The sequence below is a fragment of the Schistosoma haematobium genome, chromosome 1, assembly GCF_000699445.3.
Source record: "Schistosoma haematobium chromosome 1, whole genome shotgun sequence".
Classification (NCBI taxonomy): domain Eukaryota; kingdom Metazoa; phylum Platyhelminthes; class Trematoda; order Strigeidida; family Schistosomatidae; genus Schistosoma; species Schistosoma haematobium.
This window is the reverse complement of record NC_067196.1, coordinates 30,257,518-30,277,290: the sequence shown is the minus strand read 5'-3', so window position 1 is coordinate 30,277,290 and position 19,773 is coordinate 30,257,518. Positions and strand designations below refer to the sequence as shown.

At 29.9% G+C, this 19,773-nt stretch overlaps 1 protein-coding gene across 4 annotated transcripts; it reads right to left on the bottom strand.

Annotated features, from left to right (window-relative positions):
* Window positions 1-1,345: 1,345 nt before the first annotated feature.
* On the bottom strand, window positions 1,346-18,453 carry MS3_00007232 (uncharacterized protein). Of its 4 annotated transcripts, none has more exons than XM_051215489.1 (12): window positions 18,101-18,340; window positions 17,724-17,895; window positions 15,557-16,612; window positions 13,992-14,193; window positions 12,029-12,191; window positions 10,590-10,698; window positions 8,769-8,903; window positions 8,389-8,528; window positions 7,297-7,388; window positions 5,442-5,593; window positions 2,661-2,778; window positions 1,346-1,680 (listed from the first exon to the last, which is right to left on the bottom strand). In XM_051215489.1, the coding sequence occupies exons 6-12, from the start codon at window positions 10,595-10,597 to the stop codon at window positions 1,471-1,473; spliced, it is 855 nt and encodes a 284-aa protein (XP_051073680.1). In that variant the 5' UTR covers window positions 10,598-10,698; window positions 12,029-12,191; window positions 13,992-14,193; window positions 15,557-16,612; window positions 17,724-17,895; window positions 18,101-18,340; the 3' UTR covers window positions 1,346-1,470. The 4 variants fall into 4 exon arrangements, with proteins under 4 accessions (XP_051073680.1, XP_051073681.1, XP_051073682.1 ...); XM_051215487.1 differs by lacking the exon at window positions 10,590-10,698 and having other exon boundaries at window positions 15,557-15,674; window positions 16,320-16,612; window positions 18,101-18,286; XM_051215488.1 differs by lacking the exon at window positions 10,590-10,698 and having other exon boundaries at window positions 15,557-15,674; window positions 16,429-16,612; window positions 18,101-18,286.
* Window positions 18,454-19,773: the final 1,320 nt, after the last annotated feature.

Sequence of the window (19,773 nt, the reverse complement as noted above, 5' to 3'; positions counted from 1 at the left end):
CCGGAAGGGTCGACAAAGACCATAAACTATACCATGAACAGTGTACACAGGTTGACATTAAACGTACTTGGATGAAGGAGGTAACCATCAACTTACAACCCGACCTTTAGGTAACAAAACCAAGTCGCAAATATACCTAAGTGTATACTGTGGATGTAGAGACCTTGGTCTAGACATTCGCTATATGTATGTAACATATACCTGGGATTGCGCACATCTATTCCTGTGTGTACTGTGGAGTGTACATGTCTCCGACTTGTGTATTATATATTCACATGTAGTATTCGATTGCGACGTTATCCATGCTCTATACTGGTGTATCCATGATAGCTCTCAGCACTTTTAGGTTGTTACAAAGTTTCTGAATAGGAAATGTAACTATACAGAAGTGGACAGCTAACGTGTCCGTTTGCTTCACACAAAATATAACTGAATCAAAGTCTCTAGTTACACACAAACTGTACCAAAGTAAACTGCTAACTTTTTCGTTTGTTTTACTTTCTCCAGCACTTTAGTCTCACACATCTTTACAAAAGCTTTTTCTTTTCCTAAAGTGCAGGTCGGCTTTTCCACTTAGTTGGCGTAGTTAAACAAACCAAAACTGTCCATAAACTATTTAACAGTGCAGTTGAACTGGAAGAAGGCCTACAGCTAATCTAACAAAATGCTAATTATATTGTGTTGTTCAACGTAAATGGAATATAGTAGTAAAGAACCTTTTTTTAAATAATTTCCGAATTTAGTGCTACAAAACAGCAGTCCATCATACCTTTTATAAACGATAACTGTTATCTAAAGAACACTACGTGGAAATTGCTTAATTTTTTTGGTTTACTTTTAATTCTTAGATAGATTGGCCTTTTCATATTACGTACCGTGTGAGAGAGAAAGAGCATTTAGTGTGTCCTGTTTCGTTTTCATCTTTGGACTTACCTGTATTAACTGATATAAGGACATATCAATATTCATTTTCACTTTATTCTTTTGCTTCGAAATAGCACTTTGACGACCCCAGTAGGAATCGATCCCAGGGAGAACAATGTACCACATAGTTGAAAACCTACCGTTCATATTTGCAATTTTAGCTAATTCACAGTATAACTTAACCAATGTTATGATTGAGACTTCTCTGCCCTACTAGATCTTCGGGAGTTTTATTTTTAAATTTAGTTACTAATATATACGTACATAATCATAATTATTAATAAGATTAGGATTTCTGTAGTATCTTCAATTAAAGGTTCGTTTTCAACATAATCACTTCTAATTTATAGCAAATCTTACAAAGGTACGATTATAACATAATCTCATTCATTATCCAGTTTATGGATTTAAAACAAAAAGGGAAGGTAAAAAACGTTTACTTTATTTAAAATAGGGTATATATATATGTCTACATATTATATATAGGCGAAATAATTAAACTGTGTTAATCAAATAAATTTATGAGATAATATATAAATATACTAATTACAAGTGTGTTAGCATTTGATTTCGACTAATATTTACACTATCCGAGGATACAATAAAGAATTCATCAAATGACTGCAATTCATCTTTTGGTATATAATCTGGATTGTGAGGATCATAACCGTTTTGTTTATCTTTATGAAAGAAATCAATATTTCGCCAAACTGCTATAGCGTTCACAGTTATTAAAATGAGAAATACAATGAGCCACTAAAAGTGATAGTAAAAATAAAAATAAAACAATCAAAACAGTTCATGTTATTAATTTGTTTAAAATATATTAGTAATTTCTACAGATATTTGTATATTTTAAAGTTAGTTTCTATCATTAACTGCTATTAAAAGAGAAATTTTTCAACAGTAGAGAGTAGTTGAAACATCATTGAAAAAACAGAATACTAGGTAGCTGTTTAAGCCTTAGAATTTTTAGCTTGTGTAGGAGTAAGTTGAAAGAAAACTAGGTATGAATACAGCGAAATTTGGAATCAGTTCGTGAAATCATTACCAGTTGTTATGAGCCTTGTTAGTAGATACAGACTACCTATTTGGGGCCCTATATGATGATACCTATCAGTAGTTAGAGATGCTGGATGTTTTCGCTAAGAATCAGTCACGTTGGCCCAGATGCATTTATTTGTCCTGCTCTAAATCTTGAATTTCAGTATTCCGTCATATATATATATTCCTTATCTTATCGAACCATATTTTAAATCTTTCACATTATTGTTGCCGCTACGTTATTTCGATTTCTTTGTTATTTATCTTAATAATTCCATCTCGTCGTGCTAATGTAGCATGAAAACTTAGGCAAACACATATTTACCAAAGTCTACGTTGATTATGATTGAGTAATCCTAGCAATGTGCACATATGATTTCATGCACTAGTAAACCTAACACCAAGTTTTCCAACTTTTATGAGTTAGAGTTGAGTGGATCACATGTCGAAATTCAATCAGTTTGTGGCAAAGCTCACTATCAGTGATCCAACATTTTCCTTCTGAATTACCAATGGAAAGTGTGCTGCTCAAGTTATTTGGGTATTTTAAAGCATTCTCAGGTTTGCAACAGTTCTCACTGTTATGCTAAGTTCATGAAGAAAGTTAATAATAAACAATGTCATCACTTTTAATAAAAATTTCATTTCTAAAGAAAATTCAAAACAGAATTTCGAAACAGTGTCTGTTTTACCTCAAGTAATGTAGTAGTCATTGAATCCAAAGTAAGTTGATACCATTTAGGATTAGATTTTATCAAATCATATGCCCACCAAATTATCAATCCGGTTCCGGATAAAGGTACCAAAACACTGTTGATTAGAAACAAATTAAAGGCTTCGTTATGAAAAGTTAGATTTTCAAAATAACAACTAATTTAAGGAGTATGTTTGCATGATAATTCGAAATCCAGATGTGTTTTTATGTTATAGTGTACATTTAAGTGAAGTGGTATAGTTGATTTGCAAAACAATTTATGAAGTCCGTTTATCATATTATTGTAATAAATCTAAAGTTACCAATAAATCTTTTCAGTTCCTACTGTATAGCAAAATTTTTATGAAAGCTTAAGATTGTGATTTAAAAATAGGAATAGCATGTTCAGTGAGAAATGTAGTTAAGATCGGGTTATAACACTTTGTAGTAGTTTATTATCTTGTTGTTCTCATGTTAGCACCAGAAAATACATTTTCATTTCATAGTCTTGGTTTGACTCATACTATTTTGACTATGATTATCGTCAAAAACTGACATCAGCCGAGAAACCAAATATTCTGTCCTATTTGAAGACACCTTATCAATCTGCGTCTATGATCCTAAAACGCATATTTAGTTGCAAGGATCTTAATTACTGTAATGAGCACGATATCTTCAAATAATTGAGTTGAAATTCATTCAGTTGATTCTTAGTGTAACAAAATACCATGGTCTATATACTTATTAGTTCCAAGATATAACCCTTTTATGAATGACTTCATGGACTGATGATGTTTATTCGCATAAGCATTCTCGTTGTTTTATCCTATTTCAATGTTAACCATTGTTGCTCCTAAATATACATAAAATTGAAGTATACATTTATCAACTGTACTTTCGTTTGTTATAGTTTTATCACCAGTTGAAATAAGCTTTAATTTATAAAGTATCTCCTTTATCATATGATATGTAGCTTGTTGATTTTGTTCTCAAAATGTAAATCTCTTTTTAAGCAGGTTTTTTGTTTTCAGTAAACATAACAACAAACTGTTCTTTTTATCTTCTTTTGTTATAAAGCTAACTATATCTGATTCTTTCCTATGATACAAGTTAAGAAGGAAATTAGGATCAAAACACTAATTAAACATTTTCTTAGTTAAATTTAATATTTAAATATGTTTCTTTTTGATTTATTAAATTATGGGATTATGACGCATTAACAAATGTGAAATAATGAAAAGTATTTCTTAATTTTAAGAATTTTGATAGAAAAAAATTATTCCTAAAATGTAATTTCTATCCGATTTCTGATAATGATTGATTGTTTTAAACTTTAACACGCATATAGCTTGACGATAGAAATCGATTTTATAAATATTTCACTGCATTTTTCTTTTCAAAAATTTAATAATAATATATTTTGTGATATTCATAATTTTATAGTTGAATTCATGAGTCAATTGAAACTAGACCACCATGGAAAACCTGGAAGCATTGAACGGCCGTTTCGTGGAGTTCAACCGACTCTGCTGTGAGATAGTAACTCACTGAAGACAATGTTGGATGTTGGCTCAATTTCGTGGATTTGTTGAAGTTAGACATTAACACCACTGGATGCCCGCTCAGTGGTCTAGAAATTAAGCGTTCGCGCGCGAGACTGATAGCTCCTGGGTTCGAATCTTACGGTGCGGGATAGCGGATGCGCACTGCTGAGGAGTCCCACACTAGGACGAAACGGCCTTCCAGTGTTACCAGGTTTTCCATGATGATCTAGCTTTAATTGATTCATGAATCTAATTATAAAACTACTTAAGTCTCTTCAAAATCCTCTTCTGATAATATTTGTCATTGCTTAAATAAGATATTTTGAATAAATGAAAAAAAACAGTTCCAGAGTTTAATTTGGTTTAAATAATTCAGTTAATTTATATTTCTCTGTTGAATTTCTCTGTTAAAAATTTCATTTGTCTAAATGAATTAATCTTATAGTTTTTTTCAAATTGTCTATGACATTATATACACTAAGTTTAACCTTACATCTTTTCTCTGATAATAATTGTGCTACTTTGGATATTATTTGTATTTTAATTCAGTCTGGGAAATTTGTTCATTAGTTTGTTGCTGTTGTTAGTTGTGATTGATAATAATGACAAACCTAAAATCTCATATTGAGAAACAATTTTTCTTCATTACAGATTGATTTCAGAAAACTGTACAATATTAGACAATTGTTTTGATCTAATTTCGATCTTAGTACTGTACGCTGAAAACCCTATATGAAGAGAAGCCAAATACTTATGCTGATTCAGATACGTTGAAAGCATTGAACGGGAATACAATGGTCTATAGTCAAATCTGAATTTAACTCACGGCATAGTGACTAACATTTATCATTAAAATGATAACTGCCGTTGTTTTGTTGATTAACGGCCTTCACAATATGTCACCCATACATCCTCAGTTTTTATATGAAAATGAATCGTGGTTGTCCAGTTCTGAAATTCTTAACCAGAACAAAACAGGTTCTCAACACTTCCTAACTTACTATAATTCTGAAGCTAATTAATAATTAAAAATCACTTATCGATCACTTAAATACCCATAAACGTTATTCAGATAATTGCATATTTATGAATTGGCTCATTTGGTCACTCATAGTTCTGTGAAATATTAACCACACACGTGACAGGAAAAGTTTGTATATACTAGGTTTTAATTACATAAGCTTTTTGATATTATTAAATGTTTAATGACAGGATTATCATGACATTTAACAAACCTTATCATAAAGACCCAAACAACTGGAAGTTTCCAATCATCGATTCCAAAATCATTAACAATGACCCTTCTGTATTTCATTGGACCATAAATTATTATTAGACCAGCCATAGATAAACCGGATAACATAAGTGCAAAACCCCAAACATTGTCCTACAAAATATCATTAATATTTAAAGACGTGTGCATGATATTATTGCTAACAGTATTAAAAAGTTAATCATAGTCGACTATTATAAAAGTGCTTCTGAAGCGAAATTTAAATTATTATTTACCACTCGATATCTGCGTCACTGCAACAGAGTTAGGAGCAAGTTGGTTGTGGTTTTTAATAATATTCTACATTAGTAACATATTTTAGTTCCTTCTATAATCTTCTCAACCACAGTTCTAACATACCACTGGGGTGGACTGTAGTTTGTGTTATTAACAAATGTTCAATCATATTAGCCAAAAAATTAGTGACCTATTTGAAGACTTGTATGTCTGTTAAGCATGCCACATCTATCAGTAATGTTGCTCACTTTGTTGTCTCACAAGTTAGACAGGATGTAATTTAAAGATATTTTTACTACTTAACATTTTTCAAAAATTTATTGCGATTTGAAATTAAACCTAATCCTCTTCAAATTTTTCCATGACGATCATCTTCCAGTTTTGCCATTGTTAAAAATGCTATTATTTTCATACCACTTTCAAGGTTATTGAAAACGTATTTATATATAAAATGTATTAGCCTATTTTTCTTATTTCATGTATTCAATAAATCGTCTATTCAGTAAATGAGAATTATACTAGCTGATGGCTCAGGAAGAGAATAGGGATTTATCATTGCTTACTGATTAAAACGTTTAGGTTTACAATATTTCAAACATTATGGGAAAGTATCAAATAACTGCTTGATACATCTGATGTAATTTAATAAAAAGGGAATAAGTTGTTTTGTCAACAATGAGATCTAACGATACGACAGTGGCAGTTAGTCAGAAATTAGTATTTTGTATTTTGCAACCCGAACGTTTTTGAGATAAATATTCAAGTACCAGATTTTGTCGACATCGTTACTTAGTACATTCATACTCTTTAACCACTAATTTAGCTGGATTTGTTGGTGGAAGACCAACACTTTGGAAGGAAACAAAATTTACTTTCAAAGGCACTGATTTAAACAAAAGAATAAAAACTGTTCATGGTTTTTGTGCCAATGTAAGTTATCAGAGTGAAGTGGAAGACATTTTTATAATTCATTATCTGATGATCGCCGGAAGACTTAGCTGACATGCTCACAACCTAACTTGAAATGTACTTTATCTAAACTTGTTGTTCTGGAACTCAATTTGGAGACTGTAAGCTAAATTAAATCTTAATTGGTTAGCATATACCGCATCGGACTCTTGAAGTGTTCTGCCTGAGTCATATTTGATTTTTATCTAAGTCAATTGACACATAACTCTTAGCTATGAGCTTGAAGCACCTCTTGTGTAGAAGGAGAAGAAAGATGATTTCATTTAAAATCTGCAGATCAGCCCCATTTATTACCTGTTAACATCATGCAGTCCCTGAAAACTCTAGGATAGTATTCATAATCTAGCAAATCCTTATGTATAAAAGTTTAGCTCAGGAGAAATCTTGCTGATACTAGGTACATACCGTATTTGTTGAAAATACTAGGTATTTACAGAAATGGATGCGTATCTTAAATAGCTCACTACTGAAAGCTGTCCGAAAAACACACATAATATACGAAAATTTATTTGAGTGATAAGCATATTACCGTAATTACAAGAACAAACACAAAATCATGAGAGGAAAATCTTTTTGAAAAAGCTAAAACAATAACTGAATATAAAACTAACCTGATTTGTAAGAACATTTATACTAATTGCAGAAGGCATACCAAATACAAGAGTGAGGAATAAACCAGCAAATGCAGCTTGTCTATGACTTACTATAATAAAAATAAAAAGTTATAGTACGAATGTTTTCTCTAAATCTATAGACATTAATCAAAGAACAGTTAGAGACAATTCGTAAGTAAATTATGGTATATAACGTTTATAAATTTAACTGATTAGGAGAAATTTTTTTAAATAGACCATTTAGCTCTCAAATAAACAAATAGCTTTCTTCGCCAAACAGTTGATAAATGAAGGAAATGAACTTTACTAATTTGGTGATTTGAATGATTGATAGAGAGAGAATATAAGACCGATTTATTAAGTAGATTTTATTTATAAGAAACAATTATTTATTCTCTATCTTTAAACGGTTTTTACGGAAATAATTAATCACTAGATTAATGTAAATTTCATTTTCTGTGAAATTTATTTTCACCAATGACTAAGGTTATTGGGGAGTCATTGAGAAATTAGAAAACACTAGAAAGGGGTGTCATAATAGTATGAAACTTTTCAGCAGTGCACCATCCTAGACTCGATATAGTGTATGTACACAGTATTGACAGTTTCAAAACCATGTCAAAATAATTATCCAGTAATCCAGTTATATAGGAATCATCAGCTGGTAACGAATTTTGGAAAAAATCAGTTTCAATCTTGAAGAGAAACTCGGAAATCTTTTAAAATTAGAACCTCTGTTACAGCGGAAGACGTTAACATCGAGCTAGTTCGGTTGTGATTGACCCTCTGAAGAACATCTTCTTATCAATTAATTTTAGTGGTCCGAAATCTGACTTCACTAAATAATCACTGATTAGTATTAGGAAAATGTTTTTAGTCTTTAGTGATGATTAGATTATATCAACTATGTAGATTGACAGTGTTTATCATGATTCACTATGCTTATCATCTTTAGGATTGGAGTTAAGTCGCTTTATTTATACGAATCTAATTATGACTATGTGGTCATGATTTTTACCTGATTATGTTAAGGGTATAATTTGAAATATTCAGATGAGGTAACAAAATGAAGGGGTTTTTCAAACTTACAGCCCAAGTCCTTAGCTGTTACAACCGTTAGTTGAACATGACCAATCAATGAAGTAATCCCCGCGAAGGAGAGACATAAGAAGAACAATGAACAGAGAACTCTTCCCAGACCACCAACATAGGCGAATAGGACAGGGATCCTTTAATAAATAAATAATTTGTATGTTTAGTAACGTTATAATGCCTAGTATTATTAGTGTTGTTGGAGTTAAATTTTGAAATTAATAAAATTATTTGACACTGATTAACAAACTAAGTACATTTAGAACCTATGTTTTGTATAATGTGCAATTGAATTGCTGAAAAAGCAGAAACACAATCAAAGATAAAACTAAACTGATAGCTCAGTATGTAAACAAAAATAATCGTGTATTCATTACCAGGTAAATGTGAGACCTGTGCTACCAGGTCCATTTGATTGCATTATTTTCAAGATGCCAGAACGTGTTAATGTTGGTGACGTTTGTATTAAAGTTGAGAAGACAGTTGAGAAAATTGTTAGTGCACAGAGTAAACTGGAAACATTTGGTGAAAAAATGGAATCAATAATTAAAGCAACAGTCTTTAGAAATTAGTAAAAAAATTCAAGTTAAATGTAATGTTTACCGTTTAATAGAGTTAGTCAACAAACATTTATACAAATTACATTGAAGAAAATAAATAAAAAGCTTATCTTTTAGAGTAATAGATTGATATAATCATGGTCATATTTAAGAAGATAATATGTATTTTTAGCAAATATTCATGCAAGATGTGACTGACATAAGTTGCTCCAATTCAAAGGTATATAAAAGATCAATAATTACAATCAGTAGTTAAGTATTCTAAAACCATATCTTCTCTATAGGCGGTGAAAATAATATTGAATGCTCCATCATTAATAGTTAGTCTGGTAACTAGCTTAGTAAAAAGTGCATGAATAAATCTACGAAAGTTTTGCAATTTATAAATTGCTACCTTAATTAGATCGCACTTAAATTTCAACTTGTCATCAACTTACTATAAATGCTAAACGGTACTTCTATAAACTGTTTGGTTTACGAAGGACAGAAATCAAATTTGTTCCAAAAATAAGTTGACTATGATACATGGTAGTACAACTTTAAGATAAAGTCTTCAGAACTCCTTCGGTGTTATTGATATGACTGTTTGATCATAAATATTGTACACAGATTAGAATGAACTAAATTAATTCATCATGTAAATAATTTGATATCCTAATTTATCATTAAAATGAGAAATTTAACTTTAGCTTACATTTCTCATTCTAATTAAACTACTCTATCATGTTATCCTGTTAAAAATCTAATATTTCAGATAAATCAATCTCAATAACACACTCTAACTAATAAAGAACATAATGGAAAACAAACCCAAACTAATACTAATAGTTTTAATGTGTAACTATCCATTTCCATAACAATTCTCACATATCAGTTCATAGAGATTAGATTTCATTTAAAAAACAAACGCTAATTCACTGCCTTTTATATAGATTTAATCAACTTGCATGTAATTGAAATTTCAAAATATATAACTATATTACATCATATATATATATGGTAATTAGATAAATAAAAATGTATTATTATCAATATTAATAATAATAATAACAATAATAACAATAAAGCACACAAATTCCCCATATGTTACTTTTATTAGGAAACAACTAATTTATTATAAATGTCAATCTTATTTCTAAATTTAATTAATGCACATTATTTAATAATTTTTCTTTTGAAAAAAAAGGAATTGTAATAGAAAGTAGAATAATGCAGTTGAAAGTTTTGGTTTTTGCTGTATATTGAGTTTGATGATGATGATGAAGATGGTGTTTTATTTTTTGGATGATCTGAAAAGAAATCAATCTATGGAAGGTTTTTTTCTTTTCTTGATGGAAATTCTATGTATGTTGTAGTTTATTTGAGATGTTTTTTTTTTTGTAATGTAAAACTGCAGTTGAAGGCATCGTTCTAACATTTCTGATGTAGTACTGTGATTATTATTTTAAACTAACTATTGATAAGGTACTAATCTAATGCTATTTATATTAGATTGTAAACCTAACGATTCTTTTTTATTAATATTGGTGGTCTAACCTAGATGTTGAAGTGAACTAAGGTGAATTTGTGTAATAAGCGAAAATTGATTTAATGGAATAGTATAGTATTGTATTCACTCCAAAACGGAGTGAAACTTACGGCATCATAGTGATGTTATTATTATTTTTATTGGAAGACTAAATATGGTGCACGGATACGTGGAGAACCATGCAGATAACAACCAGAATAACTTCACTGGCTGATTGAACTAGGAGAAGGAGGAGGAACAGGATGCAACAACAACAACAACATAGCGTATAGAGATGAATCCAAATAAAGGAAACACTAACTGATTGAATGATAAAGTATCAAACGATTATATGATTATAATAATTGCAATGATAAACAAATCTGTTTGTCAATCAATTCGGTCATATACCTTATTATTCTTCTTCATATAATATAGAAATCATTTTCAATCACCATTTAATCATTGTTTGCTGCATTATCTACCTGTTCAGTGTATTCATTAAGTTTATCTTCAATCCTGATTTATTTTTGCATCAGTGTTCTACTTAATCCCTACTAGTTAGGTATTTATCTCATAAATATAAGCAATGTAATTTAACAATACTTCTCACTTGACCATTTTATTTCCAAGTTATGACTGTTATCTCTTAACTACTTCAAAATATTGTAATTACTGCTATATAAGTGACTATCATCGCTGTAGTAACTTAGTTTTTCTTACAGTCTAGAGAACACTAGTACAGTTCTATGTAGAATTGGTGTCTGTTAGTTTGGTTGATTACTTGTTTTTTTTTCTTATAAATAGTTCGTATTTCACAAATTCGTGTTCGTTGAATTGTGTTGTTCCGTTTCCATATTCTAAATCAATATAAAGTATCAGTTACTCCTTTCTAATATACTCAAGCTTAAAAGAAATACAATGAAGGATATTATATGTTTATGCTTTTAAATCTCTCTTGAGTGATGATTGGTCACAAATGAAATATTTGAAAATGACGAAAGGTAAAAATGTTCCAGTCATTTTGATTTGTTACTGTTGTCCTTTGGCACTTTACATGTCTGTCCACATAACGGTATCATTGTCAATTCTTTGGTCTAGTCTGTTATCTTTCCTTCCCTCTTCTTCATGAACCATTGCTTTATTACCAAAATAGGTACGTGATACAGACAAGAACTTCATTCAAATTAATTGATAACTGCAATAACAATAACTCAAACAACGGATGAATTACGTAATGGATTTTTAGAAATCTTTCTCTGTTTTTCTCAATCTGAACTGAATAGCAAGAGTGTTAACATTCGAATATAGTCATATAGAATTGATGCTCACAATTATGACGAACTTTTTATCAGTTAATTGTTTCTGTTGTCCTCTTTAACATTTTTATCAGCATTTAGCACTTACAAGTTGTTAACTGTTATTCTTATTCAACCCCTCAGTATGGTTGACCTGTAACTATCCAAGTGCTTATATTTTATTGTTTTCTACCTTAAAATTGAAGTAACTAAATCACTGTAATCACAGCCATAACTTTATGTGATTATCAAACCAAAACTAAATGCCTCACCTGACCATATTGTTACATAGTGGAATCATGGTACCGAGGCGTACAGCACCATTTTTCCGACTAAAATATGATGAATATGAAATGAATAAAGCCATAGCTGCGCCAGTATCGAATGCATTTTGACTAGCAGCAGCAACCCATAAACTAGGAGTAAACATACTACCTATGAAAATAAAAATTAAACAAAATCATTATATAAATTTCATTTACTAAATTGACGTGACCTGTTTTATGAAAACGATAGTTACAATAACATAAGTATGCTGTATATTTTACTGAGCTAATGTTCTAGAAAATGAACAATCATAATAAGGAAATTGTATTGAGAGATTGATAGATGAACATTCTATTTTTTACTAAAGTTTATTATAAGACCGAGATTACAATTTAAACCAGTTCACTGGGTTTATGTAGCTAACTGCTCATTTTTCTCCTTTGTTTAAATGACCAATTCATGAAAAATGTAGCCTGTATTTTATAAAAATGCACTGATTATTTTAATCGTTCTATAAATTTTTAAAGTACGCCACTTCTCTATACTCAACAACAACAACAACAAAAATGACTGAAAGTGATAATAAAATATAGTGTAAATATTTATTTATTTTTTATGTATTGCCTCCTGATTATTTCAATATTTAAAGCAATTAGTCCCTTTAATAAATTTCGATAGGACAATGTGAAAACGGAGTTGATTTGGAAAATGTGATGTAACTGCTCTATACATTTAATTTAATTGACCTTTATTAATTTTCATATAATAGGCCCTGACAAGTTATATGTGTGACTAGATTGTTCAAAATGTATAGAGCGAATACATCAAATTTTTCAGATCAACTTCATCTTCTCATTGTTCTACCGATATTTCAACATTGTTTTGAATTTTACTAATTTTTATTTTGTTTGTGTATTATTGTCAAATATGACACCTTGAACCAATGCAATTCTATGCAATATTTCATCATAGCTTATATTATATTCTAATCGAGTTCTTTTTTTTTTGAATGTAATGTATTGACTTTGATAATGTATTAGCCATATTAGTTTATCTATAAATGTGCTTAAAAGAACATGTTGATGATTTTTAAGATACCTAACATTTTAACTTACAGTTTGTTTTTAGATTTAAAGGATACCATACTAAATAAACTAATGGTTTTACAGAAAATTTGTTTGATGTATATGGTAATATTGTGGTGCGTGCTACTTATATTGATATAAGTAGTACATGACGCGAGTCAGGAATGTAATGTCTGGCAGCAGAAGATGTGGAAGATCAGGAAAGGAAGAGCGGGAGTAGAAAATATGGGTTTTCTATTTTACCAAGCAACTCTGTAATTTTGTGCTAAATATAATTCGATTGTCTCCAACCGTGTTCTGTTCACTACAATATAACATCTATTCAATGATAGAAGATATCGATAAGAAATTAGCTATTTTTTTCTTTGAAAGACTGTTTTTTTCTTCTTGAAACAACCCTAATTTCGAGAAGTATTTTGTTCATTCACCAAAATTCATGTGATTTATTTTGAATTGATATTGAATGTATGATTAGAAATGATAGTTATACTTTAAATTATAAAAGTTCGTTGATAATGCCAAAAATATAGTTTAACATGATTTTATGTTAAACAATTGCGTATAAATTTAACATTTTGCTATTAATAAGTTAAGTAAAAGGGATTTTGTTGAAAACTAAATAAAGTTGATGATGTAAAATGAGTGAACTTCATCTTAAATGGTAAATCATATCATAGTCAATATAATCTCTAAAAGAATCTAATTACAACTTCGGGTATTTTTATATACAGTGTACAGGAGTCCAATCTTAGATTAAAGCAACAGTTTAGTACCAAATTATTTCAAATGATTTTCTAAGGGACACTAGTCTATGATGAAAATCCCAGACGAAAAGTATAATGTATCAAACACTGATTTTTATAAAATATATTCTGAAACTAACCCCAGTATGGAGTAAATAAAAATGTAATACCAACTTCTGAATATTTTCTTGTTAATGACCATCCGAATGTGAAAACTAATATACCTAATAACATAGGTACTAATACCATATTGGCTTTTTCAATCCATTTTATACCACCAAATATACATCCACCAACAATAACAACAGCTAATGTATGGGTTAATGCAGGCCAGTAAGATTCCTGTATAAAAGAAAAAGTAGAAAGGGAAAAATATAATAGTCTTTGTATGAATAAACAAAGAAATAATCATTATTAACTTTCTTGTTGACAATCTGTATATTATTAATCATATAAATAAACTTTTCACTATTGATTACTTTTCACCCATCTTAACAACCAATTTAGATTAAGATGAAATATTTAGCTATTTTAATAACATTCGTTTAACTGAAAAGTTAAATATTATATGGGGGAAAGTGTAAATCTATCATAACACATAAAAAAGCGAAACAGTGTAGATTATGGATAAATGTATCAATTGTCATTAATTGTTTTATAAATGACTTCAGTCATCCACTATATGGTACCCCATGAAGTCTCTTGCATTCACAGTTGTAGACAACACTAATTTCACTGAAACAAAGACACCAAGAAAGTAGCTTCATTAAACTTCAAAGTTTCTCTTTAGTGTATATTCTAAGCATTTCCTGTGATCAAACACCCTGGTAAGTTATCAACAGCAAATTAAACTGTTTCACAGCTAACATCATGAGCTGGTTTTAATTAAATGACCACTGTAAACGAAGAATCAGTTAGCAAATGTTTCGTCCTAGGGTTGAACCCCTCGTCAGTAGGCGTCCACGATCCCATGTTCTGATGACAAGCCGAGACCAGTGGTGTTCACTCATGTCGTTTGTGAACCAGCACATTGGGATATTAAAAATCGATTGAAGTTGAACATGTAAAACATTGGATACGAGCTCCGCGGTCTAGAGATACAATTTCTTAGTTTTCGATTCCTGATGGCTATCTAGTGCATCTTGGTTATCACTGGATTTTTCAACTAAATATCATTTCATGATGTTGGCTATGCAATTTTAAAAATCACAAATTCCCTGTGTAACTAATCCATTTGTTAAAATTCAATTCAGTACTGATGGTGCGTAGGTTTACTGTGTACTGTATAATGAAAATCTCACTTTAAACTGGACATATAGCTTGCAAAATGTTACTAAGTAAGGTGGTAAGGTGAAGAATTCAACTAAAAGACGAAGTGATTTGAAGTTGTTTAAGTCATATCAAAACCCTAAGATTGTGTTTCCAAGCCTGTCTGAGGTTCTGCGTACAAGCAGCAGACTGGTCTATATTTGGTACAAAATACTTACTTGACTCTTTATGGTTGGTAATGGTTCTTAAGTGATTTTCAATTTGTGATGTAAACTAAGTCTGAACTTTTATGAATCAGTAGATTAACAGATGATTTCATTGTTTCTAAGTAAAATGCTTCGATTTACATCAAAAATCACGTATTATCATCATTATTATCCAATATTACAAAACTACTGAATAAATAATTTTAAGAAGTTATGATGAAAATACTTACCTGTGCGAACTCGTTGAAAATTTTAATACTTGTTTCTACATCTCTCGGTAAACTTGACAATGCACAGGATTTATAGAAATAATATAAACACCAACCAACAATGACTGAAAAGTAAGCACTAAAATTTAAAATGAAATAAAATACTTTAGTGAGCATGGGCTCAAATTATTGCATAAGAGTAATAAGCTACAACTAACATTTAACATGAAAGCTATATATATGGATGATAACAGAGCAATAGAATTACTGAATATTTGCCTCATTCATTATTAAGTTCATCATTACTGTCCAATCAAGTGTGCTATTATGGACATTTAAACGCTGTGTAGATTACAGATAATTCTTTCGATTGTTTAGAGTAAATACAACTAGAGTAGTAGAAAACTAATTCCATTATGGATAACACAATTTATTTGTTAACTATTTCTGAACACGAAAACTAGTCTGTTTTGTATTAGATTGATAAATATACATATCGATGATACGAGTCGACTGAACGTTGATAATGTAACTTTGTGTGAACTCAGAGTATTTAGCTGTAAAGTTAGTAAAATATCATTTACTTATGAGAAACAATTGTCCTACAGATCACAAGCTGTAGTTCAAATTTGTAACATCAGATTATTTTATATTTATAATTCGAATACACACATATACAATCCTCATTTTGATAGCTTTTGAAACTTCCAACTAAATGTAACTGAAAGTAAAATTGTGACATGAATAAAAGAAAATAAAACTACCTGTATCCAGTTTTCACTACCTGACTTTTGTTCATTTAAGATGCAGTAGTAGAGAAAGATTCATTTCTTTGAAATTCGACGACTTAGAGTATTTTTGTTGTGTAGAAATTTACTCAGAATTCTACTTACGTGATCATATAAGTTACAGCAACAATCCATCCTCCCAACCATACTAATTTATTGCCCAAAAATCTGTGAAATGCACCAAGTGGAGATGTTCGAGTAAATCGACCCAGTGTATATTCAACAATACTTAGTGGTAGAGACCAAACAAATAATGACATTGCCCAAGCAATGAGAAATGTCAAACTTCCTAAAATGATTAGAAAACCAATAACATATCCAGTGATCACTAGTGAAACATTTAAGTTGAGTAATATTTCAATGGTACCTTATAATCGAATTGTCAAATATATTTACTTTTTTCTAATGAATTTATTTACCAACTACATAAACAATAACTTCAATTTTCAACATAACCTTAATTGATAATTAGGTCATTGACCTCACTTTTTTCGAGTTAGTTATCATGCTCATATGTACACTTCCATAATCTCAATAATTAATAGAAAAAAAACGTGATACGAATGTTATGAAAAAAACGTAAGCATGAATTCACTTTCATAAATGATTTGCTAACTTTAGTGTACCATTATCAATGAAATCAGTAAGTGTTTATTTCAAATTATTTGGTTTATACTAAAGTTAATGTGAGCATTCCCATTGAATCAATTTTATCTAAACTGTTCTTTCTTGCTTGATATTAAATAGACATCATTCTGTATATGAAAAAACAAATGTTAGTGAGCAAAATTTGTTTTATGCAACAGTAATACATTCTCTGAAAAAACGATCAAGTGCAGTTTAAAGCAATAAACTTCAAAAATAAAAATTCACCAGAATATAACCTTTAGATTGAACGATAGTCGTTAATGTATCAGATAATGAGATCGGGCGTACTATATGCCAATATGCCATAAATTAATTTATTGACACAGTCATTCACCTTATGGATAATGTAATTAATTCTGATGGAACCAACAGTTGGTCAGATACTTTAGTTTTACTTCAGTAAAATGTTGATGTAAAATAATACCATGTCTATATATTTTATATAGAAGCTACTTACCCTACATACTATTTAACTAGCTAACTTTTATCATCATAACAAAATATTTTAACGAGTTCTAGATATACTATGTGTTTAGTAAACTTCTTAAAACTAGACAAATCTATGGTGTCTAACACCAACAAGGTAAATCAAAGTACTGATTTTTATGATAAATTGTTTTAGTCTCCAATCAGTTATAGCCAATGGTACTCTCTGTGTAGGATTTTACAGTCAAATGATGTAATATTTAAAAAAAACCTTGGTTATATGTATTTAAAAGTATCAACATAGAAAACTAAAAACAACAACTGACCTTGAGAATAACTGGCTGTGGCAATAATACGTGGAAATCGCCATATATTTCCTGTTCCTATGACACAACCCAAACAAGAAAGCAACACTCCTATTGAAGAATTAAATGTGGATAATTCAGATCTTTGTGCATCTTTAGGATGTGTTTTCAAATCTTGTTCGGACGATGGTAACTGATTAAAATAATAAATTTTAAATAGAATAAAATTTTTTAATGAGTACACTAAAATGCTGAACTTAATGTCACATCATTTAACATAAAATTTATTTAGTGAAATAGTACATTGATGGTTTAATGAAAATGAACATTGGAGTGAAATTTAAATCATAAGTCCTTATGAAAATAATTTATTTACAAATTAAAATATTTATATTTACCTTATCAATAGATTCATGAATTTTCCCTGAACCACATTCCACAAGATCCATATCTGACTTAAATGTTGGGTCATTTAAATCAACCGATAAAGCTTTCCAAAATAAGACTCCATTTTTACATAGTATTCCACCCATTGGTGGGACGATTATACGGCTTTTTTTTAATAAAAATTATGAACAGCTTGTGTTCACAAATCTGATTAAAGATGATTATATAGGTTTTAGACGATTAGTTTGGTCATGATCTGCGGTTTATAAATGGACTTCTTATTTGTCAAAAGAATTACAACCAGTCACATAAACACACATATGGCCATAACAAAATTATTCACCAATGAAATTCATTGTTGAAGGTCATAGTGGAAAATGTTGATCGTTAACAGACATGCGTAATATTTGAATGTCAGGAATTCAACAAAAAAAACCAACTTTTAGCAGTAATATGTTTTTGTTTATTTTGTTAGACAGGAACAATCTCCCAGGCTAAGTGCTATAACAATTATCCAGATTAATTGATTTAATTGAATGGTTTAAATGGAGATTTAGGAGGATAAATAAGATTTAAAGTGTGAAGGTGGAAAGCGATTTAAATTGACTTTTCTAAAATGTCCCTGAATATTCAACTTGTTAATACAAGTGTTCATAATAAATTGTTACCTACTTAAGTTAAAATTTTATTGAACTTATACATTTGAAAGCCTTAACAATGAATAATTTGACCAGCCATCGAAAATATTAAACCAGTCAAAACTTAGACAATTTAGCTCACAGCGTTTTATTCATCGTTTAGAAATAAATTAAAAATATTATAGGAATGACTTACTTTTATCTTATGAAGATCTTAACTGAAATTGGTGTCGGTTTCTTCCTTAACAGTTCAAAACTTCTTCAACTTTGCAAGAATAAACGAGTAAAATGTTTTTTTTATGAAATGCTTGTTGATAAACTTAATGTGAATATTCTTATATTAAACAAATCGACGGGACATCACAAACAGAATGGACAGCATAAGATAATCATATATGCTAGTTATCGTGCTTTGATATGAAAACTAAGGCCCAATCAAGTCTAGGCCGATCTCTGCGTTGATGATAACGTAATAACTGGTTTCATTTTTCAAAAGTGCATTTGATGTTACACTTTACTATGAGTATTAGATTGTAATCTGTAATGAATATACCATTTTCCTCAACCAGTTACATACAAAATATCATTGAGAGTTATACTTGATTACGATAGGCTCATCTTTGAAAAATGCTTTCAGCATAAAAATTACCTTTAAAAGATATCACTCCAGGCAACTTCCTCAGCACGCGTTATCATTGGTAATTAGACCGGTTAAATCTGTATTCTGCAACTACTTGAATCATCAATAAACATTATTGTGTTAGATTAATATAATGAGAATGGGCCGTTTTTCATATCACTGAATAAAATTTTTCGACATAGTTACCCAATAGTTTAAAGGATGTGCTAGAGGAAAGAAAATTAGATTGAAAAGTGCCTGTCAGGATTGATGTACTGATAAAAACGACAGAATCCTTCGATTGAGAGGTAAAAAATGCATGTAGTTATCGTCAGTTTGGGAATATGTCATTTGATAATATAAAATAAATTGTACACACTTAACAAGGTATGCGTTTACGCTCTGGTCGTTGGAATGTATATTCAAG

Excerpts from the sequence above, each read along its gene's own strand:
- MS3_00007232 (XM_051215488.1), bottom strand. The coding sequence starts at position 18,235 with ATGGGTGGAATACTATGTAAAAATGGAGTCTTATTTTGGAAAGCTTTA. Across the intron at positions 16,613-17,723 it reads CACAGCCAGTTATTCTCAAG|GAAGTTTGACATTTCTCATT; the intron begins GTCAGTTGTTGT and ends TAATCATTTTAG. Across the intron at positions 2,779-5,441 it reads GTTTGGGTCTTTATGATAAG|TGTTTTGGTACCTTTATCCG; the intron begins GTTTGTTAAATG and ends TCTAATCAACAG.